The sequence below is a fragment of the Dipodomys merriami genome, unplaced genomic scaffold (genome assembly GCF_024711535.1).
Source record: "Dipodomys merriami isolate MVZ:Mamm:240054 unplaced genomic scaffold, mDipMer1.0.p SCAF_98, whole genome shotgun sequence".
NCBI classification, from domain to species: domain Eukaryota; kingdom Metazoa; phylum Chordata; class Mammalia; order Rodentia; family Heteromyidae; genus Dipodomys; species Dipodomys merriami.
The window spans coordinates 2,630,624-2,643,186 of NW_027206601.1; the positions used below are offsets into that span (position 1 = coordinate 2,630,624).

The following is a 12,563-nucleotide window of genomic DNA, read 5'->3' on the forward strand; positions in this document are numbered from 1 at the left end:
AAGAGCTGAGGGATAGTGCCCAGGCCGAGTTCAGGCCCCACCACCGGATCAAAAAAAAATGCTCAGAAACAGCACCCAAGCTCTAAGTTCAAGCCTCAGGACCAGCACACCTGTGCATGTGTGCACATGCACACACACACACATACACACACATTTTATAAAAAGTGTCCAGATGCACACTGCCTGGACTCCCCACACAGAGCCCCAGTAGCTCCTTCACATTATAGGCTCTGCTGCCTTATAAGGAGACAGGACACACCTCAAGTCCTGCCCATCTCTGGCAGGCCAGAGAACAGTACCTGAAGGCCTGCAAATTCTACCTGCAGCCCATTCTTCCTGTACCAGGAAGAAAAGAGGTTGCTTAGTAAACTACTTAAACACCCCAGACTCTGCCTTTGAGGGCTCCAAGAGATAGATGAGGGAAGACCCCTCCTCCTCATGGTTCCCCAGAACCTTCTCTGTTCCCAGCAAGCAGGAGGAGGAGTGAAACTTGGCTCAACTCTAGGGATTTCCCATGCAGGCACTGGAAGGAGGCTACCAGAGGGTACTCACTGTATCCTATGGAGACACTGGCCAGTCTGGGTGGAGTGGTGAATGAGGCCCTAGGACCAAGGAAGGCAGAAGTCAGCCAGAGAGGAGATGTGAGGAGGTGAAGCCCTGACACAGGTTCACAAGCCTATTCTTGCTGGGGGCATCAGCCTGGGCCAGGTCAGTGTTGGCTCCCAGACAGCCCCAGGGGAAGAGAACTGCCCTTGTCCCAGGAAGCTGAAAGGACATGGGCCCTGAACGAATGGGCTAGGGAAAGTAAAGAAGAAGCTGTGCCTGGATCTGGGAAATGGAGTAAGAAATGAGGAAAGCCCGGGCCTCATGTGTCTTTGCTAGGCCAGTGCTGTTGTCCAGATCCATAGCTTTCTGTCCCGGATTTGAGAAGCAGCCTAGGTCCCTAAGTGGCCCCAGATCCTGGTACTGCAACTCAGTTACATGGGATTCCTTACACTCAGATGACAGTGGTGACAATGATAATAACTGGGCTGGGGTTTGCTTAGTGCTCACCATATCCTGTGAGTTTCATCATCACCATGGCTCATGAGTAGGTGCTTTTATCCCATTTCACAAAGGAGTAGACTGAGGCTCAGTGCTGTGTGTCTACTGTGGCCCAAGTCACATAGCCAGCATAGTGGCCTGAGGTACATGGCTCTGCATTTCGTGGTCTGTGGCAGGACTCAGGGCTACCCTTGCCCTCAGGGCTTGGAGGCCTTTGTGCCTGAGGTGTGGATGCTGTGAGAAAGGCCATTGGTCTGGAGCTACTGGAGCCCAGCAATCTGTAAGGCAAAGCCTGAGCCCCAGAGACCAGATCAAAATTCCTGGGTGGGAGGACTGTCAGTCTGGGTCCTGGGAGGGCCCTGGAAGCCAGCTAGAAACTAGGACAACATGACCGGGTCCCAGGAACAGGCTGAAACTGTGTAGACTATTTGTGCCTGAGGCCCTGGGGGCTGCAGGACCAAGGAGAAGCTGGAAGCTCTTCACCCTTAACCACTTATGGCTCAGTTTTTAGTGCTGAGAAACAATGAGACCACCAAGATCAGCCTGCTGGGGTTCCAAGAAACAGAGAGGCCAAGGCCAGTGCAGTATGAGCACTGGAGCCAGACTAAGCCTTGCATCCACATCCCTCTCTATCTTTTGTGGGCTGTGTGACTTTCAGCTCATTACTCAGCCTCTCTGTGCCACTCATCTGTAGCCACGCAGGGTGGTTGGCAGGTTAATTGAGTTGACACATGCAAAGTGCTCAGAGCAGCCCAGGCATTTGGTGAGCACTCAGTGCCTGTTGTCTTTCCAGCAAAGGGAAGATTCAGAATGTGGAAGAAAGAGCAGGGTACAATGTGAGTCATTCTTGGGAGCTCCTTTCTGCTTGGTGCAGACGAGGGAGCTGCCCTATGCTGAGACTGCCCTGCTCCCCCCTCAGTCCTTCCTCTGTTTGCTTTTGTGCTCCTTGCATCCTCTCAAGCTCCTGTCCTGTACCAGGCAAGGTCTAGAGCCCTGAAGCTGTAAACAGACTTTGGTATGCAGTGTAAAAGCAAGGGCACTGAGGAGAGGAAGATAATGGTGCCCCACACCCTCTGGCCTGAGGTTCTGAAATTGAAACTTAGGATCTGATCCTTTAGGTGTTGCTGCACCAGGCAGCCTGTCCCCATGCTGAGGGTGGGGTTGAGGGGGTGGGAGGGGAGGGAGCACTCTCTCTAAGCAGTCACACAGGTTGGTGTGTGCCTGGGTGGGGTGGAGGGTGGGTGTGTCCAGGGCTACCAGCACACATTTAATGGCTTCTCTCCCCCACAGTGCGTCTCCATGACAGCATCTCTGAGGAGGGTTTCCACTATCTGGTCTTCGATCTGTAAGTGCCAGAGTTAAGGATCGCCAGCCCCAGTCTGGCCTCCCTTAACTCTCCTTGGCTTTGCACTGGTCTAATGGCTTCCTGTGGGGTAGAGCAGATATCCTGGGTGTCCCCCATCCCCCCCTACCACGCAAAAGGCCAGTGGGAGTGAGAGAAGAGGGAGGACCAGACAGAGCATTCACCTTCCTTCTCTAGGGCCCTCATGCTGGCTGGTGTGGGTGTGTTGCCCGCGTGCATGGGTGCACATGTGTGGATGTTCTGAAGTGTGTGGGTGCCTGAGCGTGTGAAGGAAGGAGAGCGTGTGTGTGGGGGTGGCATACTGGGTCTGTGCATATGTGTGAATGTATGTTTGCACACGTGTTAGGAGTGATTTGTGGGGATAGATGCATGTATGATTGTGTGCCTGGTTGTGCTGTGTGTGTGCTTGCACATGGACGCACAGGCACGCACACAGTAGCTGAGCAAGAAGGCGTCTAGAGCCAGTGCCGCCTCGCACTTCCTGCTGGATTTAGAAGCGATGATCTCACCTCCCTCACTCTTGACAGCTCCCACCAAGCACTGCTATATTTAGCTGTCCGTGAATGAAGGCTGCTTCAGGACCCTGGGCTAGATGGGGGCCCATGGGCCTTGGCCTGCCCTTACAGCCTGCAGACCACACAGCCAGGGAAGCTGGATACTGTTGCCATGGTAACCACAGCCTCCCACAGCTGCCCTTGAGCAATAAGCAAACGATGACAGGAAGTACTTCCTAGAAGCTGCCTCTCAGCCTCAAAGAACAGCTGCTCAGGCTGTGGGGTGTGCAAGCCTGAGGAGCCTCCACCCACAAGGGATCCTCTGGTCTAGAGAGTCCAAGGCTGTATCTGCAGGGGCTTGGTTGCCTTCAGGCACCCCTTTTCCAGACCCTGTCTGGAATTGGGTAATTTGGACTGACCCAAGCTCAGCTACAACTTCCCAGCTGAGGTTACACCCTGAAATTGCACCATGGCCTGGAGGCTGGTGGGCTTGCTGAGTTCCCTGTGTACTCTGGACCTCCCTTTCACTAGCCTCTTTTCCCAAGATGTGGAGAGGCCTCTGGATAGAGGGTGGCCCTGTCCAGGGCTCCTAATAGCCAACCCATGGCTGCAGGTGCTCGAGGTGCTGTGCAGATGTGTGCACATACATGTCAGGGCTGCAGCAGCCCAGGCCAGGTAGATGTAGAAGCTGGAGGTGGTGAGTCCTGAGGGCCCGCATATCCTTCTCCTCAACTTGCAGCGCAACAGAGTTCAGGACTAGCATCTCCTTCCAGAGGCTTTGAGGCCCCTTGGAAGTTTGGGGGTCTGTGTCAAGGGTTCAGGGGCTGGATCTGGACATGGAAGAGGCTTCCATGTGGGTCAGGCTGCTGCCCCTCATAGGAAGTGGAGGGGCAGGTATGGGCATGTGCATGTGGTCCTGACATTGCTGTTTCTGCTTTGGGCATGGCATGCTGACACTGAAGCCATGTGGCTTGGCCAGGTCTAGTTCAGGCCTTGTAATTCCAGGACCACTGCTCCAAGACTGCCAACCCTCAGGTAGCCCTGTTAAGGGCCACAGTTCCCTCAGAGACAAAGTGAGACCTTAGAAGGTCCTTAGTCTGAGGGACTTTGGGGACCTCAGCGTGATCATTGGGGTGGATTTAGCCTGGAGCAAGGGCATACTAACACCAGCACTTCCTTGCTTTGTTTTTCTCCAATACTGAAACCCAGTCTCCATTCCTTTGGGTCACTCCTGCCAAGGACCTCATTAGCCCTGAAGGCTAGACACAGCTCTAGACTGGGGGATTTGAGACCGGCGGGGGAAGGAGGGGGGGAGAATCTTCTTAGACCTAGTCACAATGTGGGCATAAGATAGGAGAGCCCAGCTGAAATTCCCATGCTACCCACTCTGTAGAAGTCTCTTCTGTCTGTCTCTTAAACTCAGTGTGTGGTACAGTGGTGAGGACAGAGATACCAAAGGTCGTATGAGAAAGTGAGCACTTGGGATGTTGTTAGCCCTGAGTTATGATAGCAGTAGGGTGGAAGTGGTGACAGAGATGATGGTGATGATGATATGGTGATAACAGTAATGGAGGTAGTGATGGTGATAATGGTAGTAGTGGTGGTAATGGTAATAGATGGTAATGATAGTGATGGTAGTAATGGTGGTGGTAGTGGTGGTGGTGGAGATGGTGATGGAAGTGGTGGTGGTGGTGGTGACTGTGGAAATGGTGATGGTGATGACAGCAATGTGGCCATGTACTTTCCCTCCAGGGTCACTGGTGGGGAGCTCTTTGAAGACATTGTAGCAAGAGAGTACTACAGCGAGGCTGACGCCAGGTAAGTTCAGGGCCTCATACCACCTTGTTCCACCCTCCTCACCCTCAGCCCCTCCTCCCTCAGCCAACCCTCACCTCCTGTCACCCACCCGGCCCTCATGGAGGGTGCTGGCGGGAAATGCCCCCTGCTCTGTTGCCCTGGGTGCTACAAAGAGCTGCCTGGTGCAGTTGCAGCTGGTGTGGCTTTGACTCAAACAGAGGCATGGCCTCAGGGAAGTTTTTGTGTTTTGTAAAACAGCCTGGAAGTGCAGCCCCTGGGAACACAGGAGGATGATGTTTTTTTCTGTTTTACCTATAAGAGAAGCAGACAGTAGTGTGAAGTTGCTCTCTGCTCTGAGCGGCTGTGTAGGAATGTCATGGAGTTGGGTTGTCTGCTGGGCAGAGGGTCCTGGTGGCCCTTCCAGATGCTGGGCATCACCTCCTTATAAGTGCCCTGTGGCCATGCCCTCCTGCACTGTACGGGTTCCTCCTGCCTGCTTGTGGTATGGGCATCCCTGTGGTCCGTGGAGACTTTCATGGAATCCCCCCTGCCTCAACAAGTGTCCCTCCCCACAAAATGGAGGATCAGTGCTGCCCAGGAGGGGCTTAGGCGCAGAGGGGCTGCTGGGTAAGCCAGAATGGCTGTCTTCCCAGATCAGTGGCTACTTTGCCAGGAAGCTGGGCAGCCTTACTAGACTGCCTCAGTCTGTCTCTGACAAACATGCAGTGCCCCCTGGTGGCCATGATGACTCCTGCAGGCCAGGCCTGCAGAAGAAGTCCTACCTGCCTAGACACTCTTCCTGCCACAGGTGCAGGAAGGGAAAAGCCAGGTATTTATTCTCAGGTGCTTAAGCTGTTTGGGGTCTCAGGAGCCTTTGGAGCATTACAATAGAGGAGGAAGGAATAACCCTATATCCCCTGCTAGGGCTCTCCTACCAGCAGGTGATCCCCAAATTCCCCTAGGGATATTGGATTCCAATGTGGGGGTGTCTTGGGTGCTTGAGGTCCCCTGAACCCAGGCCAGAAGAGATGGGGCTCCATCTCACAGCATGCTTTTTGTTTCTTCCCACACATTCTCTGCTTCTCTGGGGCTTGGGGCTCCAATGATGGCTGACCGGTAGTTAGATTGTGCAGTGGGGTGAACAGCCTGAGTGAAGGGAGTGCCAATACCCAGGCAGATATTTTGGAGGCAGAGCTACACGGAAGAGATGGGGCATGAGGGAGCCCTGTGGAGAGGCCCCCCCTGAGCTGGTCCTGCAAGTGAGACAGGCCAGTGACCATAGGGCAGCACCTCCACCATTGTGCTGGCTGAGCCCAGGGCCTGCAAGGAGGGAGAATCATGGCAGCCGGGATTCAGACTCCTGGTGGCCTCAACTAATGCCTCAGGTAGTGTTGCCTGGAGTCTGACTTGGAAATCCCTATGGGTTGTACCCAGTGGCAAAGAGGGGGAGTTTGACTTTCCAGAATGGAAAACTACCACTGACTAGAGTCAAAATTGCTAACAAAGAAGACCAGGCCCCAGGTGGCATGGACCAGAAGCCCTGGACCAAACCCAGTGGGAGGGACACTCCTAATAGTCACAGATCTGGCCCTGCAGGTGTGTTGGACGCTCTAGGTGCCTGCCAACCACTTGAACCTCTCAGGAAGAAGAAAAAACAAAAGAGGAGTGACTGTTAGAAATGAACCCACTTCTAACCAAGACTGGAAGTTTGGAGTTTGTGGGAAAACTCAGGGGTGTCCAAGTCTTCCATAAAACAGGAAAAGCAAAGTTAAAACTCTTCAGAACCTACTTTAAAAATTAAAAAAAGTAAAAAAGAATACCCTTAGAAGCTGCGCACAATGGTATATACCTGTAGTCCTAGCTACTCAGGAGCCTGAATTGAGCCCAGGAGTTCAAGACCAACCCGATTAACAAACCCAAATCAAAACAAATCAAAATCTCATTGGAGTTCCTGAGAACCTAGACTATGAGAACGACATCTGGTACCTGGCTCATATTTAGAATGACTCTTGGGAATGAATCTGACCACAGAATTAACTTCCAAGCTGCTCAGAACATGACAGACAGCCCTAAGGGGCCAGCCCTGCCCAGGGAAGGTGGCATGATACTAGTTGAAGATGGAGATCATGGCCAGAGCAGCATGGAGAAAGGTCCCTGGAGAGTAGCCATTTCCCAGGTGGCTGCTCATGGCTTGGGAAAGTGTTCTGGCCAGTTTAGATCTCCTTAGTCTGGCATACCCCTGGACACAAGGCTCCTGGAGAGCCGTGGCCTGCCTTATTCATGAATATGGTGATCCTATTAGCGTGGATTCAAATCGTGACAAGAGGGCCAGGTGAGGGGGAGAGAACTGATATCAGCACCAGGGGCCACGCTGTGTGTACACCTGGAACAGTCTGGCACTGTTCTGGGTCCTGTACCACTAAAGGGGAGCTGGTGAGGACGGGGGGGGGGGCTGGACAGCACACAGAGCCATTGCACATTGGCTTTTAGTCATGGAGACTTCCTGGAGAGCAATGGTTTCCAGTTCTGGGCCAGAGTTTCGGCCAAGATCTGAGGCTGGCTGAGCCCTGGTGGCTTACGCCTATAATCCCCTATACGCCTATAATCTGGTGGTTGAGATCTGAGGGTCCAGGTTTGAAGTCAGTCTGAGCAGACAAATCTGAATCTTATTTCTAACCAGTAAAAATCCAGAAGTGAATGATAGGAATGATATTGTCCAAGACGAAATGTTCTTATCACCTGATTTATGAAATCGTGACCCTTGTACAACTCCTAAATAACAAAAATAAAATTATATGCACACACACACACACACACACACACACACACACACACACACACACACAGCCAGAAGTGGAGGTATGGCTCAAATGATAGAGTGTTAGCCTTGACTAATTCTCTAGTGTGTGAGGCCCTGAATTCAAGCCCCAGTACCAGTACACACACAGACACACACACTGGAGGAAGCTCACCCAGCAAAGTACTAATTTCCATCAGCACAGTGTAGGGAGTGCAGAGAAGAGCCTGGGCTCCTGCCAGTGTCCAGAGAGGTGACACTTTCTGATAACCATAGACTCTACCCAAATTTCTGCACAAGAAGAGTGCCCCAGATAGAGGGAAGGCTGGCCGACCAGTAGGCCTGTGCCAGCAGCAAAGATGGATTAAAAATTAAGTCTTGTAGTCAAAACCAGAGGCCCATGGTCTTCACAGCTGTCAGGATAGACCAAGGCCCATAGTGACCACAGCTCTGCAAAGCAGTGCACAGGGACTAGCAGCTGCTGGGAGGATCAGGAGGAGCCGCTTCACTTTGTAGGTCAGAGAAAGTCTGTCCTGGGCAGCCTGTGGCAGAGGACTTGGGCTCAGACATGTTTACCCAACATGGAGCTGTCCCCAGGGATTGGGGGCTAGATTGCACCCTATAGGGCTTATGCCTGGCTCCAGGGAGAAGAGAGCTCAGGCCACACACATAGCCTTTTGTGTTGAAGCACAAGTAAGGGAAGGTGGCCCGAAGACAGCTGAGAAAGAGCCTTCCCCAGCAGGCATGTTCTGGAAGGACCTGAGACGATGGCTGGATGGGGCCTGTATATGGCCCCTTAACCTCAGGATCTGAGCTAGCTAACAGGTAAAGCTGTGCTAGTTAATGTGGAAGCCATGAGGCAACATGTTTGCATTTGTTTAAAAGGAAATAATACATATATTAGCACATTATTGCTGCTCCTGAGTGGGCAGAGCCTGGGCCTGCACATATCTGTGCACGATGACCCCCTGCCCATGCCTGCTGGGCCCTTCCCTGCCTCAGTCTCCCTGCCTCCTTGCCCCCAGAGCTCATCTGGGGGCAAGCCTGCCTTGTAGAGTATAGGTCAGCCTGGCTTCTCTGCCCATAGCTCAGAGTCAGCCTGAGTCTGGGGAGGGTCAAAGTGGGAAGGAGAGTGTTTTCCCAGAAAGTCACTTTTTGTGAGTCCAGCACTACCTCCTGAGCAGCACCACCATCCTCCCTTATGCCTCCGGCTGCTCCTCCATTCCCACCATCCAGCGCCATCCACCTAACCTGCCTGCTGTTTGCCACAGTCACTGCATCCAGCAGATCCTGGAGGCTGTACTCCACTGTCACCAGATGGGGGTTGTCCACAGAGACCTCAAGGTGAGTTTCCCCCACGTGGCAGGTGTTTATCATCCCCACCTGCATGCTGTGTTAAAGGAGGTGAGGGGAAAGTGGAGTGTGGGTAAATGTGCACAGCGTGGGCTTGTATGGAGACCAAGTGTGCATATGTACATGTATATTGTACATGCCTGTTGTGAGAAACACATGGCCAAGCTTGAAGAATAGACTCAGATACACAAAGTACAGTGAAAGTAAGATTTAATGGTTAATAGCAGTCTTACAAGATGGAGTATCTGGTAGGCAGGCACATCCAAAGCAGTTTCTGTGGGCATTTTACTCTCCTCCCCTGATTCCTCATTGGCAGAGAACTATGGGCTGTACATTCACAGTCTCATTTTGTTCTATGGGATTATTTGAATACATGCACCTCTTTGTACAAATGAGCTTTGGTTGTCTCCATCTCTTCATGTTCTCTTATGGCAGGAAGGCTTCTCTGGGTTTGTGCGTTCTGGCATGCACACAGTTTTTACTTATTCTCATTTCATTGTGCTCCATCCTTCCTCTTGCTAGTTGGCCTCTTTCTTTCTTTCTTTCTTTCTTTCTTTCTTTCTTTCTTTCTTTCTTTCTTTCTTTCCTTCTTTCTTTCTTTCTTTCTTTCTTTCTTTCTGTCGGTAGTGGGGCTTGAACTCTGGGTCTGAACACTGTTCCTCAGCTCTCTTCAGCTCAAGGCTACTGCTCTACCACCTGAGCTACAGCGCCACTTCCGGTTTTCTGGTGGTTTATTGGAGATAAGAGTTTCACGGACTTTCCTGCCCGGGCTGGCTTTGAACCGCAATCCTCAGATCTCAGACTCCTGAGTAGCTAGGATTACAAGCGTGAGCCACCAACGCCCGGCCTAGTTGGCCCCTTTCTAACATCCTATTGACCTACCCTGTTTGTCTAGGAATCTGACAGGTACATAAACTTTACAATAAACCACTAGGTCATTGTGAAAGCAAGTTCCTTAGAAACTTTCCACTAAGGGTCTTTAAGGCCTTGCCTTGAAAATGGACCACCACTAATTTTATTTCTAACACTATCTATATGGCTATATTTACATGCAGGTACACTGAGGCAAGTGTGCATATACTTGAGTATACAGATTGAGGTTGCATTGTACATGTGTGTACACGTCTGTGGGATGTCTGCACATCCTGTCCAGTCTCTCTTGATCTGGGGCTGGCAGCCTGTCAACAAATGCACAATCAGGGTCTCTCTTTCTGGACTTCCATCAAGATGCATCCCTGGTAGGTGGGGACACAGGGGACAGAGGGCTACTGGGGACAGTGTGGTGACAGCAGGCAACTACATCAACCCCTTTCATCACTCCCTGCTGCCTAGAGATGGACTGTAGGCTCCAGGTTCTGTGTAAAAGATTTGTCAGCCCCAGGACACAGGAAAGCTGCAGCCTCTCAGAAGCCTCTGCATGTGGGAGCCTGATGAGCCTGGGGTCCCGGCCCTGGTCGCCTTGGCAAAGTCAGGATGATAGGGCCAAGTGTGCCAGGCCTATGGCCAGGAAGAAGGAGAATTCTAGGGGGACACCCCCACCCCTGGCATGCAGTATGGACCCTGCTTGCTCTGCAGGCATCAGCCAGAGCTCTGGGAAGCTCTGCTCTGTCTGTGGCATCTGAGCGCTTGTCTTTGAAATGCACATCTCTCCATGTGGGACTGATACACTTCCAGTTCAAGAACCATGCTTGCACCATTTAAAATCTTGGAGAATGTGGGCCCATGTTAAGAAAGCAGTGGCTTGTAGGCCACAGTGTGATGAGAGCAGTCTATGAGAGGAAGGAAAAGGAAGCTTCCAGGCTGCCTGGGGGGCAGGGTATCCTCTGGTGGTCAGGGATGAGGGAAGCCAGAAGCAGTAAGCTCCCTTGAAGACTTTAAGCACTGTGGGGCACCTCAAGGACCAGGAGATAGCGCAGACACGGGGCCAGGCAGCTGGACAGGAAGGCAGGGGAAGCATCAGTCCCAGCAAGTCTAGAGGCAGCTTCTGCAGGATAGGGTCTGAATTGAGTAACGGTGCTGCTCCCAGGGGGCTTTGAGTAATCTGTCTTTCCTTACCATGGGTGCAGACAAGAGGTGGTTGAGGCAGAAACCTCCTTTCTACTCTGTGTGCTAGTGCTGGCCAGAGCCAGGGACTCTGCCTGGCAGGTGGGTGTCCTGGGCATGTGGACAAGCCTGGAGGGCCATGGAAGCAGGAAGGGCTGAGCCCCTCAGTAATGTCTCCCCCAACCCCCACCTTGCACTATTAAGAAAAGGGAGGCTGCACCAGAGTAGTGCTTCCACCAGGGGGAGCCCCAGCCCTGCAAGCATTGCAGAGTTGAATGGCCTGCCCCTGGGGAAGTGGGAGCTCACATAGAAGAGTGAGCTGGAGCTTTTAGTCCCAGACTTCTGATCTGGGATATAGGGGATCCAAGCTATGGTTGAGAGCCAGCTTCCCTCTGAAAAGCTGCTATCCTTGTCCCCAAGGGGATTCAAGCAGTAGAGTACAGGCTTAGGGTTCAGCCATGCCTGAGATGTCCATGTGAGGGGGCATGCGGTGTTAGACAGGTAGACTGTTGTTCTGCAAACTGCTGTCATCTCTGTCTTGTGACTGCCTTGGGTGTAAACGCCACTCCCTCATGGCTGCCACCTTGCTGTAGCCCGAGAACCTGCTCCTGGCTAGCAAGTGCAAAGGGGCCGCCGTGAAGCTGGCAGACTTTGGCCTGGCCATCGAGGTACAGGGGGACCAGCAGGCATGGTTTGGTAAGTTCCCTGATGGGGAGGGAAGAGGGTGCTGGCAGCCCTGTGCAGTCCTTCATGGCCTCTTCTCCTTCCATAGGGTTTGCGGGCACACCAGGTTACCTGTCTCCTGAGGTCCTGCGGAAGGAGGCATATGGCAAACCTGTGGATATCTGGGCATGTGGTGAGACTCGTGTGTGGAATGGGTGGGTGGCACGTGTTTGGCAGCATTTCAGGGCATTTTTAGGCTTATTAACTCCGTTCTGGAGTGTGTAGGTGGCTGGCTTATCCTGCCCTGGGTCAGAGCAGCATGGCCAGGAATGAAGGGACTGGGGCCTGTCAGGGGTTGTCAGACCACCTGGCAAGGCTACTCCTTGCACGTGGTCTCCCCTGGGCAGAGGCTAGCCTGTCTGGGCACCCTGGTGAAATAGGTTGCATATAAAGCAGGAAGGGTTGTTTGTGCCATCCTACCAATATGTCTGCTGTTGGAGAGGAGTAAAGGGACATGGAGGACCCCAGGGCCCTGCTGCTCACAGCCCTGTCCACAGGGGTGATCCTGTACATCCTACTGGTGGGCTACCCACCGTTCTGGGACGAGGACCAGCACAAGCTGTACCAGCAGATCAAGGCTGGGGCCTATGACGTGAGTGCATGCACTGGGAGCCGGGGGGGGGGGTGAGTCTTCTGAGGTCATGCCCTGAGTGCTTCTCCTGACCCTGGCCTGAGAATGCTTCAGCCTCTTGGGACATTTTACATCCACAGTTCCCGTCCCCTGAGTGGGACACCGTCACCCCCGAGGCCAAAAACCTCATCAACCAGATGCTGACCATCAACCCCGCCAAGCGCATCACGGCCCACGAGGCCCTGAAGCATCCATGGGTCTGCGTAAGTCGTCCCTCAGCCTGGCGGGCGTGGTGAGGGCCCTGAAATGGATTTGGGTTTCTCTGGGTGTTCTTGTGGTCTTTGGCCTGGGAGACACTGACAGCTTTTGAGGGCAGAG

General features: G+C 52.9%; 1 protein-coding gene across 6 annotated transcripts in view; it reads left to right on the forward strand.

Moving 5' to 3' along the window:
- The window catches only part of Camk2b (calcium/calmodulin dependent protein kinase II beta), an 85,172-nt gene that overhangs the window by 51,592 nt on the left and 21,017 nt on the right, over positions 1-12,563 (forward strand). For all 6 annotated transcript variants that reach the window (XM_070014535.1, XM_070014539.1, XM_070014540.1 and 3 more), the window contains exons 4-10: positions 2,335-2,389; positions 4,654-4,719; positions 8,767-8,839; positions 11,485-11,587; positions 11,664-11,747; positions 12,112-12,206; positions 12,326-12,448. In XM_070014535.1, the coding sequence (XP_069870636.1) occupies positions 2,335-2,389; positions 4,654-4,719; positions 8,767-8,839; positions 11,485-11,587; positions 11,664-11,747; positions 12,112-12,206; positions 12,326-12,448 (599 nt within the window). The remainder of the gene's footprint in view (positions 1-2,334; positions 2,390-4,653; positions 4,720-8,766; positions 8,840-11,484; positions 11,588-11,663; positions 11,748-12,111; positions 12,207-12,325; positions 12,449-12,563) is intronic.